This window comes from Puccinia triticina, chromosome 4A, assembly GCF_026914185.1.
Source record: "Puccinia triticina chromosome 4A, complete sequence".
Taxonomy (NCBI): domain Eukaryota; kingdom Fungi; phylum Basidiomycota; class Pucciniomycetes; order Pucciniales; family Pucciniaceae; genus Puccinia; species Puccinia triticina.
The window spans coordinates 7,483,255-7,504,532 of NC_070561.1; the positions used below are offsets into that span (position 1 = coordinate 7,483,255).

Below are 21,278 nucleotides of genomic sequence, written 5' to 3' on the forward strand. Positions count from 1 at the left end.
GGAGGCCGGTGGTGGTGGGCCAAGCCTGATGGGCGGGTGATGAACTGCCTTACATAAGGGAACCTGAGGGTCAGGTTTGCTTATGTAAGCAGCCACAAGGCTGACTTGAGTTGAGTGGTCAATTCCGACTTGGCCTCAGCCCAAAACCTACCAGCAACCACCAACACACCACCACACCCGCCACTGCACCCGCCCACCCGCCTGACGCAGCCCACCTGCCCGACCCTACCCCACTGCCCCCCCCTCAATGGTGACCCCACCACCCCCCTGACCGGCCTGCCTACCCGCTCACCAGATCTGCCCGCTCACCGGACCTGGCTGCCCAACTGGCCAGTCCGCCTCCTGCGCTCCATCTCAAAGGCTTTTCCGCTACCCTGTGCCCTAGCTGGCTACTTGCTCACCCGACCTGCCTGCCCAACTGGCCAGTCTGCCTCCCGCGCTCCATCCCAAAGGGTTTTCTGCTACCCTGTGCCCTAGCTGGCTGCCCCCTCACCGGACCTGCCTCCCCAACTGGCTAGTCCACCTTCTGCGCTCCATCCCAAAGGGCTTTCCGCTACCCTGTGCCCTAGCTGGCCCCTCACAGCCCCTTGGTCGCAATCAAAGAGAAATTATTTTCCTGAATTCTGCCATCCTGGAAAAAATGCAAGCAGCATCTCCATCCGTTTCTGAGGACCTGGAGTTCTCTAGACGCACCGTCTCCCACACACCGTCTCCACCAGCTGCCAAACCGGACCAGGAGATGCAAAAGGCTACCAACTCACTGTCCTGCTCATCATCTCCATCCGTTTCTGAGGACCTGGAGTTCTCTAGATGCACCCTCTCCCAGAAACCATCTCCACCAGCTGCCCAACCAGACCATGAGGAGATGCAAGAAGCTACCAACTCCCTGTCTGGCTCCTCATCTCCATCCGTTTCTGAGGACCTGGAGTTCTCTAGACGCACCCTCTCCCAGAAACCATCTCCACCAGCTGCCAAACCGGACCATAAGATGCAAGACACTACGAACTTGATTTCCGTCTCCTCATCTCCATCCGTTTCTGAGGATCTGGAGTTCTCTAGACACACCCTCTCCCGGAAACCATCTCCACCAGCTGCCAAACTGGACCAGGAGATGCAAGAGGCTACCAACTCGCTGTCCGGCTGCTCATCTCCATCTGTTCATGAGGACCTACAGTTCTCTAGACGCACCCTCTCCCAGACACCATCTCCACCAGCTGCCCAACCAGACGAGGAGATGCAAGGCGCTACCAACTCACTGTCCAGCTCCTCATCTCCATCCGCGTCTAAGGACCTGGAGTTCTCTAGACGCACCCTCTCCCGGACACCATCTCCACCAGCTGCCAAACCGGACCAGGAGATGCAAAACGCTACCAACTCATTGTCCGGCTCATAATCTCCATTCATTTCTGTGGATCTGGAGTTCTCTAGACGCACCCTCTCCCACACACCGTCTCTACCAGCTGCCAAACCGGACCAGGAGACGCAAGACACTACCAATTCACTGTCCGGCTCATCATCTCCATCCCTTTCTGAGGACCTGGAGTTCTCTAGACGCACCCTCTCCCGGACACCATCTCCACCAGACACCAAACCGGACCAGGAGATGCAAGACTCTACCCACTCTGTCCGGCTCCTCATCTCCATCTATTTCTGAGGACCAGGAGTTCTCTAGACCCACCCTCTCCTGGAGACCATCTCCACCAGCTGCCAAACCTAACCAGGAGATGCAAAACGCTACCAACTCTCTGTCCGGCTCATCATCTCCATCTGTTTCTGAGGACCTGGAGCTCTCTAGACGCACCCTCTCCCGGAGACCATCTCCACCAGCCGCCAAAGCGGACCATAAGATGTAAGACGCTACCAACTCACTGTTTGGCTCTTCATCTCCATCCGTTACTGAGGACCTGGACTTCTCTAGATGCACCCTCTCCCAGACACCATCTCCACCAGCTACCAAACGGGACTAGGAGATGCAAGACGCTACCAACTCGCTGTCCGGCTCCTCATCACCATCTGTTTCTGAGGAGCTGGATTTCTGTAGATGCACCATCTCCACCAGCTAACAAACCGGACAAGGAGATGCAAGACTCTAATAACTTGCTGTCCGGCTCCTTGTCTCTGTCCTTTTCTCAGGACCTGGAGTTCTCTAGATACACTCTCTGCTGCACACCATCTTCACCAGCCACCAAACCAGACCAGGAGATGGAAGACACTACCAACTCGCGTCTCCATCAGGTTTTGAGGACCTGGAGTTCTCTAGACACACCCTCTCCGGCACACCATCTTCACCAGCTACCAAACCGGACCAGGAGACGCAAGACACTACCAACTTGCTGTCCGGCTCCTCATCTCCATCCGTTTCTGAGGACCCGCAGTTCTCTAGACACACCCTCTTCCGGACACCATCTCCAACAGCTACCAAACTGGACCAGGAGATGCAAGACTCTACCAACTTGCTGTCCGGCTCCTCATCAACATCGTTTTCTGAGTATCTGGAGTACTCTAGATACACACTCTCCCGCACACCATCTCCACCAGCTACCAAACCGGACCAGAAGATGCAAGAATCTACCAACTCGCTGTCAGGCTCCTTGTCTTCATCTGTTTCTGGGGACCTGGAGTTCTCTAGATACACTCTCTCCCAGACACCATCTCCACCAGCTACCAAACCGGACCAGGAGATGAAAGCCTCTACCAACTCCATGTATGGCTCCTCATATCAATCCTTTTCTGAGGACCTGGAGTTCTCTAGATACACCCTCTCCAGGACACCATCTCCACCAGCTACCAAACCAGACCAGGAGATGCAAGACACTACCAACTTGCTGTCTGCTTCCTCCTCTCCATCTGTTTCTGAGGACCTGTATTACTCTAGATACACTCTCTCCCACACAACATCTCCACCAGCTACCAAACCGGACCACAGGATCCAAGACTCTACCCACTCTCTTTCCGGCTCCTTGTCTCCATCCGTTTCTGACGCCCTGGAGTACTCTAGAGACACTCTCTGCCGCACACCATCTTGACCAGGAGATGCAAGACTCTACCAACTCTCTGTCTGTCTCCGCGTCTCCATCCGTTTCTGAGTACCTGCAGTTCTCTAGATATCCTCTCTCCCGCACACCACCCCCACCAGCTACTAAACCGGACCAAGAGATGCAAGACTCTACTAACTCGCTGTCCAGCTCCTTGACTCCGTCTGTTTCTGAGGACCTGGAGTTCTCTAGATGAACTTCCTCCAGCACACCATCTCCACCAGCTACCACACCGGACCAGGAGACGCATGACACTACCAAATTGCTTCCTGGCTCCTCCTCTCCATCCGTTTCTGAGGACCTGGAGTAATCTAGATACACCCTCTCCCGCACACCATCTCCACCAGCTACCAAACCGACCAGGAGATGCAAGACTCTACCAACTTTCTGTTTGGATCCTCGTCTCCACAGGTTCCTGAGGACCTGGAGTACTTTGGATACACTCTCTCCACCAGATACCAAATCGGACCAGGAGATGCAAGACTCTACTAACTTACTGTCCGGTTCCTTGTCTCCATCCGTTTCTCAGGACCTGGAGTTCTCTAGATACACTCTCTCCTGCACCCCATCTTCACCAGCTACCAAACCGGACCAGAAGATGCAAGACTTTACCAACTATCTGTCCGACTCCTTGTCTCCATCCATTTCTGAGGACCTGGAGTACTCTAGATACACTCTCTGCCGCACACCATCCCCACCAGCTACCCAACCGGACCAGGAGATGCAAGACTCTACCAACTCGCTGTCTGGCTCCTTGTCTCCATCAGTTTCTGAGGACCTGGAGTACTCTAGATACACTCTCTCTGTCAGCGTGTAGGTAACTAACCGCGTCTGAGAGGGTTGTTACTAGCAAGATGATAGTGTAAGATGCCAAGGATGGGCCAATGGTTATGTGGTAAGACCTGTAAAAGGTTTCACTCTATCAGTAATCTTGACTGAGAGGCTTGCTCAATTAAGGTGCATCCAGATCAACACAGGGTGCTAATAGGCATCCAAGGAATAACTCAACTTGGGTTTGTGGTTTTACCTACAGAAAGGTAAGGGTAATCAAGAGTTGATGTTATTCCTGAATTAAAAGATGGGTGAGAATGAAGGCACTGTTTAAATATTTGTATGTTAAACCTTGCTATAATAATATTCTGAGCGATAAACAGTCCTGGGGGGCGTGTTTATATAGAGGGGAAAGAGCAGCAGGGAACATGAGGCGCTTGGAGGCACTTCAGGACCAGGGGGGAACTGGAAGCGCTCAAGGGAAGCAGATCCTCATGAGGATCAACATTCGAAATGATCAAGGCAGTGTAATGATCAATACTGATCTTAGATCAGTAGCAGTGCACACTAGCTGATCATAACCAATCATTGATTCCATTCAGTGCTCTTTGAATTGGATTACATCATGTATTGTTTATGTATTTATATCATAACCAATATGTTATTGAAATAGGGACTGCGGCGTAACAGGGGATAAATGAGTGATACCTGTCTTGGGGTATTTCACGTGTACAGTAATATTACAATGTATTGTAATCTTACTGTTTGCACGTAACTTAACTCTTATAACAACAGTACATTATGGTAACTGTATTTAACTATGGTTATCTGTAATGTGATGTATAACAAGAGTACATTCTTAAGCTTGTATCTAATGATATACATATGTAATTAGGGTGTGAAAGGAATGTACTATAACTAATGTGAACAATTGCAGGTATTTGGTACGTGTAAGGTACTGTGACATGTACTCTGTGGCTGACACTCTCCCGCACACCATCTTCACCAGCTACCAAATGGGACCAGGAGATGCAAGACTCTACTAACTTGCTGTCCGGCTCCTCATCTCAATCCGTTTCTGAGGACCTGGAGTTCTCTAGATACACCCTCTCCCAGACACCATCTCGACCAGCTACCAAACCGGACCAGAAGATGCAAGACACTACCAAACCGCTGTCTGCCTCCCCTCCATCCGTTTCTGAGGACCTGGAGTACTCTAGATACACTCTCTTGCACATACCATCTGCACCAGCTACCAAACCGGACCAGAAGATGCAAGACTCAGCCAACTCTCTGTCAGGCTCCTTGTCTCCATCCGTTTCTGAGGACCTGGAGTACTCTAGATACACCCTCTCCCGCACACCCTCTCCACCACCCACCAAACCAGACCAGGGAATGCAAGACGCTACCAACTCCCTGTCCGGCTCCTCATCTCCATCCGTTTCTGAGGACCTGGAGTACTCTAGATACACTCTCCTTTGTCTTAATGATGCATAGGCAAACAGGCTCAAATTTATTTTGTCTTAATGAATTCCGCTAACTCATTAATCATACATGTCCGGTACTTTCTCCTCCATTCTAAGATGACCGCCTCACGTAATCCTACTTCTGTATCCGCATTTGTACATATCCTCTGCATCCACTTATTCTCTAAACTGCAACATGTATCACAGTATGTACCCCTCTGCCCGCACTTCCCAGTATTGGAAAATGACTGGCACGTGAGCAAAGAAAAACAGAAAGTGTCAGAGGTCGGAGATTGGAGCTTGAGGGAATAAGAAAAGAAAGAGGAAATTTGAATGAGGTTTGTTGGCGGCAAGAGAGGATGACGACTGAGGAGAGAGAAAGCAAATGAGTTGAGGAAAGACCGGTTGATACTGAGCAAGCTGCATTAGGTTATGGTTGATGGTAGATATACTTTGACTGTGCAGTACTTGAGAGCCACTCATGCCACATTTTCAGATGTCAGTGATGATTCACCTGATGAAGCCGTGGGAAGTCCTTTGAATTTCAACACAAGCACAGATGATATGTACAAGGGAAAAGATGCAGTCAGGTTTTTTTCCCTCTTTCACTGTTGGGGGGGTTGCAAATCAAAATATTCTTTTGGGTTGGATTAGAATTTTATTTTGCTTGCTTTCTTGGGCATCAGATGTTGAGTTACATGCAATTAGCGCCTAACCCCCGCTACTCATTATGAATACGCAGCCAACATTCCAATTCTCACTTGCATCTTGAATATACCAAACATTAAACTAACCCTATCAAAATTCCACTGCCAACAAAAGCAAATCCATCCCGCCCCAAGCTTGCTAGTCTTTTCTTCACGTGTTTACATTATCAACCCGTGAAGAAGAGACTAGTAAGCACAAACTTTCCTCAAAACATCATTCAAAAACTCAACAACTCGCCAACAACAATTAACAATAGTTTCATCCCATGTTCTTTTTTTTCACCCTTCCTCCAGAATCATTTTGCCCTTGCACGCTTCCTTCACCCAAATCCATAACCAAATCTAAAATCAACACAACAGCGCTTTCCACCGCAGGTATTTTTATTTTCTACATATCACATGTTATTGTTGTCTCATTGTTCATTGCTTATTTGTCTTTCCCATTTCTTTTCTTTTATTCTTGTTTCCTATTAGGTGTGTTTGCTTGAGAAATCATTGTCGTCGTCAGAGATCATTTACCCGGTACAATTCTTGTTGGCATCTTTTACTACATGTACTCCAAAGATGGAGTACAAGAGTGTGCACTCCAAAGATATTGGAGTGCACATTGGTCTACTCCATGAATGCCTGGAGTGAACCTGTGGCTACTCCAAAAACTGTTCAAAATCTGGAGTGCACAGGGTGTGCACTACCAAAACATTGGAGTGCACAACAGTGCACTCCATTTTCAATTTTTCTTGCTCTGGGAAGTGGAGTGCAACACAATGCACTCCAACAATCATTGGAGTAAGCATACACCTTACAATGAACATGCACTCCAAATCAGTTGGACCATTTTCCTCCAAGTCCATCCTCCCCCCTGCTGCAACTACTGCTTGCTCCACAACTCTCTGTTTTTGACTCTGCTAGCTACACTGCCAGACTATCCACCCCGGCAGATTATCCTCTCCTGAAACAAAGATGAACAACTCAACCACCCCAACTAATGGCCTTGTTGTCACTCCAGAGATGTGGCAGCAGATGCAATCAATGCTTGCGCTCTTCCAAAAATCCACATCAGCTCCAGTTCCGGCTTCTTTGGATCAACAACCTTCAGCCAAACCAACCCATAAAGCCTCTCTAACCAGCACAGCATCCATCTTGGATTCCAACTTGGGGCCTCAACAATCCAATCAGCCTCAAGAATCCAATCAGCCAGAATCAGACAATGAAGTGACTTCAGATGATAGTGGCTTTAAAAACCACAAAAAGAAATCTACAGCCCCTCCAAACAAGCAATCACCTCCTATCATCGACACACAAGTTGCTCAAAACCACTCCAGAAACAAAGATCAAGACCTCAACGTGATTTCAGATGTGAAAAGTTACGACTTTAGCATTGGTGGTAAGTGGCCATCAGCATGATTTTTACTCTCAGATTTTGACTGACATGTTTTCTCAGAACCATTGGACCCTCCTCGTTGTGCAGCCTTTAGATCAATGGACAATCTAGTTCAGTTCTGTCAAATGTGGGCGAAGAATCATGGTTACGCGGTCTTCAAGTCCAACTTGGTGCCGGGTAAAAATGTTTATATTTGATGTGATTGATCTGGGCATTATTGCGGCTCAGGAGTGAAGAAAGACAGACAACAAACATCTACGACCAAGATAGGCTGCCCCTTTCTAATTTATGGCTCTGTACCCACCAGCAAGAAGGTTCTCAACAAAACTTGGACGTTTCAGATCTGAAATGGCAAACATAATCACAAACCATCCCCTGGACCCAGATCCCGAGCGGCTCACCGACAACTGATCCCCAAGCAGATTGAGGAGATTCGAAAGCTTTCAAAATCAAACCTCAAAGCTGCTCAGATTTTACTCCAGCTTCAAACATCCAACAACAAGACCTATGCAACCAACAAGACTGTCACAAATGCCCTTCAAAAGATCCGTCGCAAAGATTTAGCTGGTCAGAAGCCAGCAGAAGCTCTGATGTCAATTCTCCAGGAATCTAATTGGACCTGGGATGTCAAGGTCACCAACAACGGAAAGCTTCTCAATCTGTTCTTTGCTCATCCAGGATCCATCCATCTCGCTTGGATCAACCATCATGTGGCTCTCCTCGATGCCACATACAAGACTAACCGCTATAAGTTGCCACTTCTCCACATTGTTGGCCAGGCGGCTTCAAACCGTTCGTTCTCTGTGGCATTCTGCTTTTTGACTCTTGAGGACGACGACAACTACTTATGGGCCGTCAATTGTCTCCGAAAGCACATTTGGCGTCCTGAAAGAACCCCCCAAGTGTTCATAACTGATTGCAATACTGCTCTCCGAAATGCTTTGAAACGAGTGTTTCCGGACTCTCAAGCAAACTTGTGTACGTGGCATATAAACAAAAACATAACAACAAACTGTAAAAAATACTTTTCCAGTGAAGAACCAGAAGATTCAGATGAGGAAGAAAGTTCAGAAGAATTGATCGAACAAAAAACGAAAGAAACAAGAAACAACTGGAAGATTTTCATGGGTCTCTGGAAGCAAGTCACCTACTCAAAAACGGTCGACTTGTACGAAGAGCGCTTCTCTACATTGTAAGATTATCTGTCATCTTGCCCTGCTGTGCTCGAATACTTGGACAAGTGGATTATTCCACATAAAGAGCTATTTGTCGTTGCATGGGCTTGCCAACACCCTCATCTACGAAACCTGAACACCTCGCGAGTCGAATCTGGACATGCGTACCTCAAGACGTTTGTCAAAAATGCAACTGGTGATTTACTGTCTGTATTCCAATCATTAGCACTTGTGGTCGATGCGCAATTGAACCAGGTCCATGAGTCTATTGGGAGTGATACGGTCAAGACACTCGTCAGTGTCCCCAAGTCTTTCATCCCTCTGCTTGGCAAGGTATCCTTGTTTGCTATCAAACAGGCAATCAATCAGTTCAAACAAATCTCAAACCTTGATCCAACTGAACCTTGCTCTCAGACTCTCACCAAGGGGATTGGAATCCCATGTGCTCACAAAATTTCGGAGCTATTGGAAGATGGGTCTCATTTGACCCCCAAGGATTTCCATTCCCAATGGCTCCTGAGGTACAATCCTGAGTTTGCGATACGTTCTTTTTCACTTGAAACATTCTTCCAAGCCCAAAATGTCTTGTTTGATGAGAAGCTGATGTTACCAAAATTACATGCAGAAACCTGATGAACCTGAACTGGATTTGGACGCGGAAATGAAGAAAATCACACTGTCTCTCAGCCATCAAGAACCCAAACGGCTCGCCACTATCATCAATCAAATTCATCAGATCGTTGCTGGTACACATACTGCAGTCGCTATACAGGCCCCCAATGTCAAGACCAATACAATAGGTTGGCCATCCCTGAAGAAGTCACACACCAAGTCTACTAAGCGAAATGCCTCAGCCTTTGAGATGGTTGAAGCCAGTCTGAAGAAGGAGAAGTCCTCCAAGAAGCGAACAGCCAACAGCAGAGGACAACCAGCTCAAAAATCAAAGAAGATCAAAAGAAACTACATCGAGTCTGAACAATCAGATGACGATGTTTTGGATGGTTTGCTTGAAAGTAATATTCTCGGTATTGAGGACTCCAAGGACTCCCCGGATATTGAGGACGCCCCAGCTAGTGAGGACGCCTCAGATTGTGAAGACGACGCCCCGGCTATTGAGGATGCCCCGGCTATCAAGGATTCCCCGGCTATCGAGGATGCCCCGGCTATCGAGAACGCCGCGGCTATCAAAGAAAATGAAGCTAGCCCAAGCTCGGATCCGTCTCCAAGTCAGGAAGCTATGAAGGTATGAAGATGTTCCATTCATGGTGTCATAGGAGCCAATCTGACTTTCCTGTTTAGCTCAAATATCTTTCCCAGATTCCAACACACCTGGAAGACGCGGTCCGAGGTCTTTGGGATCCACGCGCAGATGGGAATTGCGGGTTTCATTGCCTGGCAAAATCACTTGGCTACCCAGAAGAAGGGACTGGGTGGTGGCGGGTCCGTAACGAGATGGTTGAAGAGACCTTGAAAAACAGGTCTTCTTATTCAAAATTGCAGGGCGGCGATTCAGAAATCACGAAGATCATCAATGGCCTCAAGCTGAACAAAAGAACTAAGGCCACTCCGTCGAAGTGGCTAAACAAATTGTCCCATGGACAAATTATCTCAAACACTTATGCGAGGCCGGTAGTTTTCCTTTCAATCTCAGGCTTTCATTCCTATCTTCCTACAATTCCAAACCCCCCGATCTCCAGTGTCCCTGACCCAGTTTATCTGCTCCACATTAATGGTAATCACTGGGTCTTGGCAAATGTGGGGGGGATGGATGGGGTCATGCCAATCCCACCTATACTGGGTTCAAAGTCAACTTCCAAGACTGTTAAGGGTTGGTTGAACTTGTTTCAAAAGGGCATGGCTCTCTATAAGGATTTGGAGTCTCAAATCTCTTGATTGCATGTTTTTTTTCTCATTTGCCCACTTGGTTTCCTTATACCTATAAAAACTTTTTCTGTTTATTTTCTTGTTTCAATTCTTGGTTTTGTTGGCTAAGAAATTTATTTACATGATTTTCAGGCTCTCATTTGATGAACTCCAATTTCTTGAGGTGCAAAGTGGTGCCGTCCAAATATGTTGGAGTGCACAGTTTTGTACTCCAAAGATTTTGTAGTGCACAGTTGTGTACTCCACACTTGGAGTGCACAGAATCAACTTTGGAGTGCATGCTTTGTGCACTCCAAAGAAATTGGAGTGCACAAGTTATCCAAGTTTACTAAAGACAGAGAAACACAGAAACAAAGATCAAGGGTTCCCCCTACAAATTAACTAAATTACAAAAAAAAAATGCAAGGGTTCCCCCTTTTGAAAAGACAGATCACAAAAACAAGGATTCTCAACACAAAATCCAAAACCCACAAACTGTACCCACTATCCATCCCTGTCTAGCAGGGTTTAAAATAGTGGGTGGATGGCCCCCAGCGCGCCGCATTGAAGGCATTATGCAAAGGGGGGCCACCAAGTAGAGCCCCTCAAACTGTGCAAGTGCAACAGCGGAGGGGGTTGAGGACGAACCGCACGCTGGAAGTACAGCGGCAGAGGACGCCCTGGGGATTCATTAAACCCAAAACAGCCGTCTTTTATAGATATGCGGTCTTGGTAAACCATCCGCCATGCCATTTGTGTTGACACTGCCACGCCTTGGCAACTACGGCCACCGCCACAACACTCTTCCCGTTGGTCCAACCTGCGTGCCAACTTGGCGTTTTCAACGCCCACCCAATCTATGTATTCAACTTACCCTTCATCAACGGACGGGTTCTCACTGACGTGTTGATTAATTCAGTGCACCTCAACCACAACGCTTGCTCTGTAGCTTCCACCCTGGGCGCCCAGGACAACCGTGCCCAAGACAACGGTAGGCAGCGCGACGATGGGGAAGAAGCCGCAGCCGGTGGCCCCAGGCACCAGCCGTAGCCTGATTATCTCCCGCACCGCGCTCGTCTTCAGAATAGATCAACTAACCATTTTATGTGATCAATGTAAGGACGAAGCATGGATCACATCCGATGTCATACTCAAAACACAAGAGGCACCAATCAAATGTAAACTGTTTGCTGCTCAAACCTTCCGTGCAAAGGTAAAGCCACATAATATGACTTTTCTTTTTATTTATCATGGATGAAATTAGTGAGACTGATTGCGCTTGATTGTCTGATCTAGATCACCCTCGACCTTGACCAACTTCCCGAGCCACACAGACTCCAGCTACGGGACTCACTCTTGACGGCCCTGAGCCAGGATTCAATCATCTTGTTCTTTTACCGGGAGTGTAACGGGAGGTGGGATTGGTCCACGGGGCCGTCTACCGCATACGAGCCAGCGCGACAGGGACCTGTCCCCGTAACTCAAGGGCAGGGTACCCTGTAAGGATCTGAGATGATACTGGGGTCACGCCTCTTCAGAGGCGGAGCGACGCCCTGGGGAGTATAGGGAGGAACCAAAAGAGAGACCTGCCCGCTAGACATTTGGAGACGGTCTCTTCCCCCCTGCGAACTCGCCCTTCTGTCCGGCACCCTCCCCTATCTCCCTCACTTTCTTGATCCCTTAGTACAGCTTACCCAGTCTGCAAAGACTCAAGAACCGTACTATTTTCTTTTCAAATAATAGAGGGATACAATTCAAACTGCAGCCAACAACGACACTAAACCTGGAATTTCCCCCTTCTTTCTTTCCGTAAATCCCAACCGTAAATCCCACACTCCGATCCCACAAACCTTCCGTCAATAAAAACCCCATACAATGTCTAATCCCATAGCAGAAACCAGCAACCAACTCAAAGCATCGACAGAATTAGCAGTAGATACCACACAACATGCCCCCTCAATCCCCACTCCTCCAGACAATATTCAACCAGACCCCAGCATCCCAACCACCCAGGCACCAGCAGCTCAGAGCGCCCCAGCCCCCAAAACAAACCCCCCAAGAGCGGCGAAGACCACAGCCCCAAAGAAGGCCACAGTCAAACAGCCGAAGAAAGCTAAAGAAACTCCAAGCCGCGAAGTCGTCGAAACAGCCACCGAGCTCGGCCAACAAGACCCAGAAATGGCAAGAGCCTTGGGAGCGACACACAGTAAGCTAAATTTCATTCCCAAGACCCGGAAATACGAAGAGGAACTAAAAAAAAAAAAAAAAAAAAAAAAAACAGCGATTGAGGACGCAGGAAGAGAGGAAGAAGACGATGGCGCCATTATCGAACTCCAAGAAGATCCGAGGGTGGCAAAAGAGAGAGCCGCGGACATGATTCTCGAGAAAGCGCTCAAGGCACAAGAGGAGGGCGACGAAGGAAAGGCCGACCGATTGTTAGGGATGTGGGACAAGTTGGCGGAGAGGACGAAGGCTACGGGAGGAAGAGAAAGAACAGCGACGGGAGTCATAGAACGCCCAAAAGCCCAAGACGGAATCCAGCTAATCCCATTGAAGCGACCGGCAGAGGAGCGATCAGATACTCAGGTCGGCACCACGAAGTTCGTCTGGGGCGTCTCCAACAGCCACGACGACGGGGGATTCACCCCCTACTTCCATAAACTGATACTCGAGCTGAAGGGCCCTCTCCCCTTCACCATTTTCAATAAGGAATGGCAAGAGAAGGCCCTGGTCTACCAGTCACTAAACAGACCAAAAACGGACAAGACGGCAGCAGAGAAAGGACTCCGCTACCACGGGTTTCCGGTCCCAGACAAATGGCGACAAACCTTCATCGACTGGACACTCAACCACGCCTGCGCCCGCAAAACACTAGGCATCAAGTACAAGTACAAGACCCTAGCGGAGTGGCTCCTCATCCACAAGAGCCACTGCGACAGGCTGATGAAGAGACACGGCTTCATGGTTGGACTCCGATACGACATTCGGATCAGGAACAACGCGTTCGCTTTTCGACCAGAAAGCGGCGGAGAAGAGTCATTTTCCGACATCTCAATATTCAAGCAAGATACCGCAGACGACGCATACGGTGAGGCGAAAGATTTCAATGAGATCGGGGTGAGGTGCAACCCGTACGCCATAGGAGGACCGAGGTGCAAGTGGGATGTGCATACAGGAGCAAAACCAGTCCCAGCAGCCCCGGCCCCGCCTAAACAGGTCGCTAACCAGAACTCAGACAGAGGGAAGGCGAACCTACCTCCAAAACCCCCAACAGCCCCCGCAGGATCCCAGGTCCCGACGAGGCCAGCTAAGGGAGGCGACAAGGGCAATCAGTTCGATCCGAACTACATTGATCCGAGAAGCATCCGGAATGCAGGACAGCCAGGCGATGGACAACTCGCCAAGTACAGGTGAATACGACCGCACAAGGAGCCCCCCCCTATTTTCTTTTCATCTTCCTCCCCTTCCTGAGCGCATCCCCGCTTGCTCCCCACCTCCCCCCTCTTTCCCCTCACCCCCTTTTTCCTTCTAGTTTCACTCCTATCCCCCAACCTAATTGTTAAGATCCCTCCCCATTTAAGGGCCCCTCCCAACCGATCCAATTGTCTCCTTTTCCCTATCTCTGAGAAATGAACCGCATATGGAATTTCCGTGAAATAAAATAGAAGCCAGAATTTCTGACTGTGAGCTTTGTGAAACAACCAGCGACAGTCACGAGATGGACCAAGAGCCCGGTGAGGAAAACCATGTGAGCGCTGGCCCGGAGCCGCGGTGGCCATCCGAGATTAAGTGTGAGATGAACGTTGAGGAATGGGAGAGGAGCCTAAAAAGAGCCGGCCTCCTAGAAGAATACCAAGACGTCATAGATGGCTTCCGTGAAGGTTTCGACCAAGGGATCCCGGCACACGACCACCTGATGCAAGTCCCTTTCTTTGCTCCACCCAATCACCAATCAGCACTCCGGGCAAAAGAAAAGATAGAAGATTCAATTACAAAGGAAATAGAGGCAGGACGAATGTTCGGGCCGTACACACTGGAACAGGTCCACAAGAAATTTGGTTTCTTTAGGACGAACCCGTTAGGCGCCGTGGTGAACGGGGATGGCTCAGCAAGGCCTATCAACGACCTCTCTTTCCCAAGGGGTGACCCAGATACGCCATCGGTGAACTCGTTTGTCGACAAGAAGGACTACATGACTACCTGGGATGACTTCGAGTCAGTATCCCGATTTTTCCGACGACAAAAAGAACCATTCCTCCTAGCCATATTCGACTGGGAAAAGGCATACCGCCAAATCCCTACGGCCAGATCCCAGTGGCCATATCTGATGATTAGGAACTTCGATGACGAAATCCTCATAGACACAAGGATCGCCTTTGGCGGCGTGGCGGGATGCGGCTCATTTGGCCGACCAGCGGACGCATGGAAATTGCTAATGCTGAGCGAATTCCGGCTCGTGAACGTCTTCCGCTGGGTAGACGACAACTTATTCGTCAAGAAAGCAACGGAGCCCCTGGAAATGGAACAGATAGTTGCTCGGTCCGACGAGCTTGGAGTGAAGACAAATGTCATGAAGTTCGTCCCATTTCAGGAGGAACAGAAATACATAGGATTCATCTGGAACGCGACCAGAAAAACGGTACGCCTTCCACAAGACAAACAGTTTCAGCGAGTACAACAGGTCAAAGACCTCCTAGAACCCGGCCGAGTCTTTCCTTTCAAGCACATCGAGAAAATGGCCGGCCGCCTGAATCACGTAACATACATACTACCTCAACTCCGTTGCTACTTGAACGGCCTGTACGGGTGGATGAACGGCTGGAAAGTACGGAGCAAAGAACTACCGATCCCAAAGGGCGCAAGGATTGATATGGAGTTCTGGTTTAAAACACTGCTAAACTACAAGGAAACCAGGATGATCCGCAACCCGGACCCGACCGAAATTGGGTGGGTGGGCGATGCATCGACAAGCTACGGCATAGGGGTCACGATAGGTCGCCAATGGGCCCAATTTAAACTGCTAAAAGCATGGGAGAAAGGCCCAGAAAAGCCAAAAGACATTGCGTGGCTCGAAACGGTGGCGATACGCCTTGGCCTCATTGCAATGGAACAGCTCGATATCCGCCCCGGGAAGACCCTCATCGCGTGGACCGATAACACGACGACGGAAGGAGTCATCACGCGGCGGAAATCGAAACACGTATGTGTCAATGAGGAATGGAAAAAGATACAGGAGCTGTTAATAGATATGGAATTAGACTTAGTAGCCAAGAGGGTATGCTCTAAAGAGAACGTGGCCGACGCATTGTCGCGCGGAGATAGGTCCGGACGTGAGCCAAAACACATGTTAGCAATAGTTCATCCTGACGATTTAGTCTCACGCATGTATCAGGATTTCTGAAACCCCTTACGGGCATGATAAGGAAATAGAGATAAAAGATAAAAGACAATGCCCCACCTGCCCTTCAAGGTGGCTTAAGCTCCATCTACCCAGAGAGGAGCGTCCCCCACACTACTCTTGTCGTGAGATGCCGCAACGCTTAGAGCTAGAGAAGATCTCTTATTTTGTCAGAGACGGCTCTTGCTCCGCCGAGGCTCCCTCAGACTGGGAGAAACACTTCCTCAGAAGCTACCGTTGGAACACACTCCTCTCATGTAATACCGCTGTTAAAAAGTACATTAAATTCGCTCAAGCAACCAACAGGATCCCTTTCCATCTACCACTTGGCCCTAACGATATCTATGAATTTTGCTACTGGGCGGGAAGAGTAGCAGATGCCCCCACGGAACACGACGTAGCCGCGAACACGCTAGCGAAATACTTATCCGGCCTCCTAGCTTGGCACCTATATCACAGGGAGCCATACCCCAAGGACACCCGAGCCACCGTTGCTATCCTCTTGAGGTCTTCGACATATGTAGATGTGACCACCCCCCCTAGGGAGAAGAAAGGAGCTATCAGAATCCCACACCTAATCCGACTAGCAAACGCTTTGGCAGGAGGATCGGAGCTTCAAAAGGCAATCCTAGATCTAGCTATCGTCGCATTCTGGGGAATGGCAAGACTATCGGAGGTCACATATCGCGAGAGCACCGGAGCACTGGACAAGACAGCTGAATTGCGCACATCGGATGTATCTTTCGGGAAAGCAGACGGCGCCGAAACAGCCACTTTGTCGCTGAAAGGAGCAAAGACGGCCGCCCCGGGAGAGATCCAGCTTATATCTCTGCGAAGTCTCAACAACATGCTCTGCCCGGTAGCGGCGGTACAACGCAGGATGGCAAACGCGTTGCCCCACTCGGATACTTCCCTTTTTGGCTACAATGGTCACGATGGCACCAGGACTCACCTAACCAAGAGGGCGGTTTGTGTCTTACTATCTCAGACATGGAAGGATCTAGGCGTCCATGGGGTCTCCGGACATTCCTTTTGAGTAGGAGGCGCCTCCCTCAGAAACCCCTTCGGGGTCCCAAAGGAGGACATCTGCAAGTTGGGACAATGGAAATCGGAATGCTACCGACTCTACATTAGAGATTACTCAAAAACAGAAGTGGCTGAAGCCTCCAAGGCATTGAAGGAACTGGCCGGATACTGGGAGAGATAGCTAGCCCTATGCCCTCCCCATCACTCAAGACTCCATCTTGCAATGAATCCACCAATTGATCCCCTCAGGGAAGTATCCACCCAGCCGGGGCCGCAGCAGGCATGGGTTCGGCTCTAGGTCTCCTCACCTAGAGAAATGGGTCTTACACCCTTGCCGACACACACCCGTGTGTGCTGCTCCAGAGAGGAGGCTCTCTCCGTCTGATCTTCCTCTCTCTCCCTTTTCTCTCCGGTGGGCTAGGCTTCACTACCCCTGAGGCTCAAGCCCTCGCGGACAGGCTAGGGAGGCAGAGATGGAAGAGAGACGGAGTAACATGACTACTTCTTGTTACCTCCCCCTCTCCACAACCCGTACACGGGGATCTCGGGAAGCCCTTCCCGGACTTCCAGGATCCCCTAGATGCACTAGAGCATCGAAAATGTAGCAGCGCACCGCGCACTGCAATATCACATCTGCCGCTTCCGCGCAGCATAACTCCTAGAGAACCCCCTCGGTTCCTCCCGGCCTTTAAGGCTCGAGTGGACCTTCAAAATCATCCTCGTCCAGTTTTGTCTGTCTCTGGCCGATCTGGCCTTACAACTCCCCGAATGGCCCACAGTCGTCACCGATCTGATAGAGAAGTTTGGCAAGGACCCTAAAACCGTCCTGGTCCTGCTCGAGTTTCTTACCGTCTTCCCTCAAGAGATCGTCGGCAATTCAAAGATCAAAATTCTCGTGCCACCACTCTTTTCATCTCGACTTCACACCGCATATTCTCTTCGATTGGCATCCTCCCGCTGATCAACTGCTTACAATGAATCTAGAATCAATGGAGTACCCCTGAGATCGCTCAACTGGTTCCAAGCACCCTTGCGATGTATTTAGGCGCTCAAGAAGACGATTCACTATTCGAATCAGCTGTGGACTTTATCTTTGATCTGATCCACGAGACTCAAGAGATCAACAAGAAAAATGTTTCAGGTCAGCTCTTTTCCCCCTATTTCCTCTGTTAGATTCCTGATAATTTGATGTTGTGGGTTTAAGTTGATTTTGAATTTTGTGATGTTTCTTGATAGATCTTCTGGAGCGCCTAGACACGTTTCTTTTGATCATCGGTAGACTGGAAGGAGACCTGCTGCCGGACTGTCTCAAGTCGATGGGCGAGATCTGGACGGTTATCTCTGAGATCCTGGAGCAATATGGGAGCAGTATCAAGCTATCGGAGCGTATCTGTGCGCTGATCCGTCGCGGGCTGACGTTCTACGGCGAAGCCTGTCAGCCTCTCATTGGCTCCGTCTTAGAGAAGGTCACTGCAGGCTTTGAGGCTTCCGGCTGCTCCAGTTATCTCTGGATCACTTCCAAGATCGTCGCCGCTTACCTTGAATGACCACAAAACCCCCAAATGTAGCAGCCACAAGGTGATTGGTTGCCAAATATCACTAATTTGGTAGTTTCTTGGTCTTTCTGCCACTATATCTCAGCGGAGCGTGGGAGTTCTTCCATGATATTGGTACCAATATCGTCAAATGCCCCTGAAGATTCATTTTGTACCTTAAATGACCACAATACCCCCAAATGTAGCAGCCACACTGTGATCAGTTGCCAAATATCACTAATTTGGTAGTTTCTTGGTGTTTCTGCCACTATATCTCAGCGCAGCATGGGAGTTCTTCCATGATATTGGTACCAAGATGATTGAATGTCCTCAAAGATTGATTGAGTAACTTGAATGACCACAAAACCCCCAAGTGTAGCAGCCACAATGTGGTCAGTTGCCAAATATCACTAATTTGGTAGTTTCTTGGTGTTTCTGCCACTATATCTCAGCGCAGCCCGGGAGTTCTCCCATGAAATTGGTACAAAAGCTATCAAATGCCCCTGAAGATTCATTGTGTACCTTGAATAATGTAGCAGCCACAATATGATTGGTTGCCAAATATCACTAATTTGGTAGTTTCTTGGTGTTTCTGCCACTATATCTCAGCTCAGCGTGGGATTTCTTCAATAATACTGGGACCAAAATGATGAAATGCCCCCAAAGATGAATAGTGTACCTTGAATGACCACAAAACCCCCAAGCGTAGCACCTACAATGTGAATGGTTGCCAAATATCACTAATTTGGCAACTGATCACATTGTGGCTGCTACACATGAGGGTTTTGTGGTCATTTGAGGTACTCAATCAATATTTGATGTCATTTGATCATCTTGCCACCAATATGATGGAAGAACTCCCATGCTTCGCTGAGATATAGTCGCAGAAACACCAAGAAACTACCAAATTAGTGATATTTTGCAACTGATCACAGTGTGGCTGCTACATTTGGGGGTATTGTGGTCATTTAATGTACAAAATGAATCTTCAGGGGCATTTGATGATATTGGTACCAATATCATGGAAGAACTCCCACGCTCCGCTGAGATATAGTGGCAGAAAGACCAAGAAACTACCAAATTAGTGATATTTGGCAACCAATCACCTTGTGGCTGCTACATTTGGGGGTTTCGTGGTCATTCAAGGTACACAATGAATCTTCAGGGGCATTTGACCATTTTGGTACCAATATCATGGAAGAACTACCACGCTGTGCTGAGTTATAGTGGCAGAATCACCAATAAACTACCAAATTAGTGATATTTGGCAACTGATCACATTGTGGCTGCTACACTTGGGGGTTTTGTGATCAATCGGGGTACTCAATCAGTCTTTGAGGGCATTCTATCATCTTGGTACCAATATCATGGAAGAACTCCCACGCTGCGCTGAGATATAGTGGCAGAAACACCAAGAAACTACCAAATAGTGATATTTGGCAACTGATCACCTTGTGGCTGCTACATTTGGGGGTTTTGTGGTCATTCAAGGTACACAATGAATCTTCAGGGGCATTCGACCATTTTTGTACCAATATAATGGAAGAACTCCCACCCTGCACTGAGATATAGTGGCAGAAACACCAAGAAACTACCAAATTAGTGATATTTGGCAACTGATCACATTGTGGCTGCCACATTCGGGGGTTTTGTGGTCATTCAAGATACATGATAAATCTTTGAGGGCGTTAGATCATTTTGGTACCAATATCATGGAAGAACTCCCACGGTGGGCTGAGATATAGTGGCAGAAACACCAAGAAACTACCAAATTAGTGATATTTGGCAACTGGTCACATTGTGGCTGCTACACTTGGGGGTTTTGTGGTCATTTGAGGTACTCAATCATTCTTTGAGGGCATTATATCATCTTGGTACCAATATCATGGAAGAACTCCCATGCTGGGCTGAGATATAGTGGCAGAAACACCAAGAAACTACCAAATTACACCAGGGGGGAATGTGTGGCACTCTCTACAGAGTGCCATACTGTAATTCCATCAGACCCAGGTACTGAAGTGATGTTGATGTTGAAGTCAAATGATCTGTAACTTTCGCAGCAACGGGAAGATAACTATTGCGTAAACTATAATCAACTCCTTTGTTGATCTGTTCATGAATGGGTGATCAGGTGCCAGGGATGTTTGTTCACAAGCCATGGAAATGGGTCTTTCTGCACAATGATGTAAGAACTTTGGTACCAACTTGGGAAGCAGATATGATTTGTCTTGTAGGGTGACTAAACCACTCAGGTGTCACCAAATCTCGCACAAAGATACAGCAGAGAGAATAGCACATATTGGTTGATGAACCAATCTTGTATTTGTGCACGGGCTCTTTTGTTGGTGGGTCCAAATCATCCCTGCCTGTTGGAGGGAAGACGCTTAAGATCACCTTAAGTTGGGAGCTTGAAAAGTTTTGCTTGAAAGTCTCAACATGTAGGCAGCCATTCCTGCCCGATATGAGCTTCAAAATACCATGCCGGCGTGCTCATCTGTAGTAGGCTGCGACTATGTTGTGGAGAGATGTATTCATGGGAGACGACAAGCTTAAATGGAAAATTATGCTCCCAAGTCTTGAGACTTGTTGCGGGGCATATCATGCGATTTCTGGACTCCGCACCATCCGTCCAGGGGGAATGGCCACGAACAAGCTGTTTTGTGATGAGAAACAAGAAACTGGCCTTGATGGCAGGATCAATGCAACATGACGTGTTGCGTCCTGAGGGCATACCGCAACTGGATGATTGGCGAGCTACCATGTAGATTCTACATGCTGGGGATGTCCGGCTTGTTTGGTACCATATCACCCAAACAACACAAAGGCGAAAGAGTCACTCCCATATGTAACAAAGACCACAGCCTTGTGGGTTGTTTTAAGGCTGTGTCTCGAAATTTCGCAGGGACAGAAACCAACAACCC

At 48.6% G+C, this 21,278-nt stretch overlaps 2 protein-coding genes across 2 annotated transcripts in view; both read left to right on the plus strand.

Moving 5' to 3' along the window:
* Positions 1–640: 640 nt before the first annotated feature.
* Positions 641–5,303, plus strand: PtA15_4A796 (uncharacterized protein; the record flags this gene model as incomplete). Its single annotated transcript, XM_053168716.1, has 9 exons — positions 641–1,380; positions 1,429–1,624; positions 1,662–1,849; positions 1,935–2,114; positions 2,183–2,972; positions 3,031–3,197; positions 3,383–3,446; positions 3,565–3,801; positions 4,833–5,303. The coding sequence occupies 9 exons, from the start codon at positions 641–643 to the stop codon at positions 5,301–5,303; spliced, it is 3,033 nt and encodes a 1,010-aa protein (XP_053019898.1).
* Positions 5,304–6,939: 1,636 nt separating this feature from the next.
* The window catches only part of PtA15_4A797 (uncharacterized protein), a gene marked incomplete at both ends in the record, with an annotated part of 52,035 nt that continues 37,696 nt past the window's right edge, over positions 6,940–21,278 (plus strand). The window contains 5 exons of the mRNA XM_053168717.1: positions 6,940–7,363; positions 9,519–9,778; positions 17,550–17,717; positions 17,807–17,963; positions 18,059–18,288. Coding sequence (XP_053019899.1) covers positions 6,940–7,363; positions 9,519–9,778; positions 17,550–17,717; positions 17,807–17,963; positions 18,059–18,288 — 1,239 coding nt within the window. The remainder of the gene's footprint in view (positions 7,364–9,518; positions 9,779–17,549; positions 17,718–17,806; positions 17,964–18,058; positions 18,289–21,278) is intronic.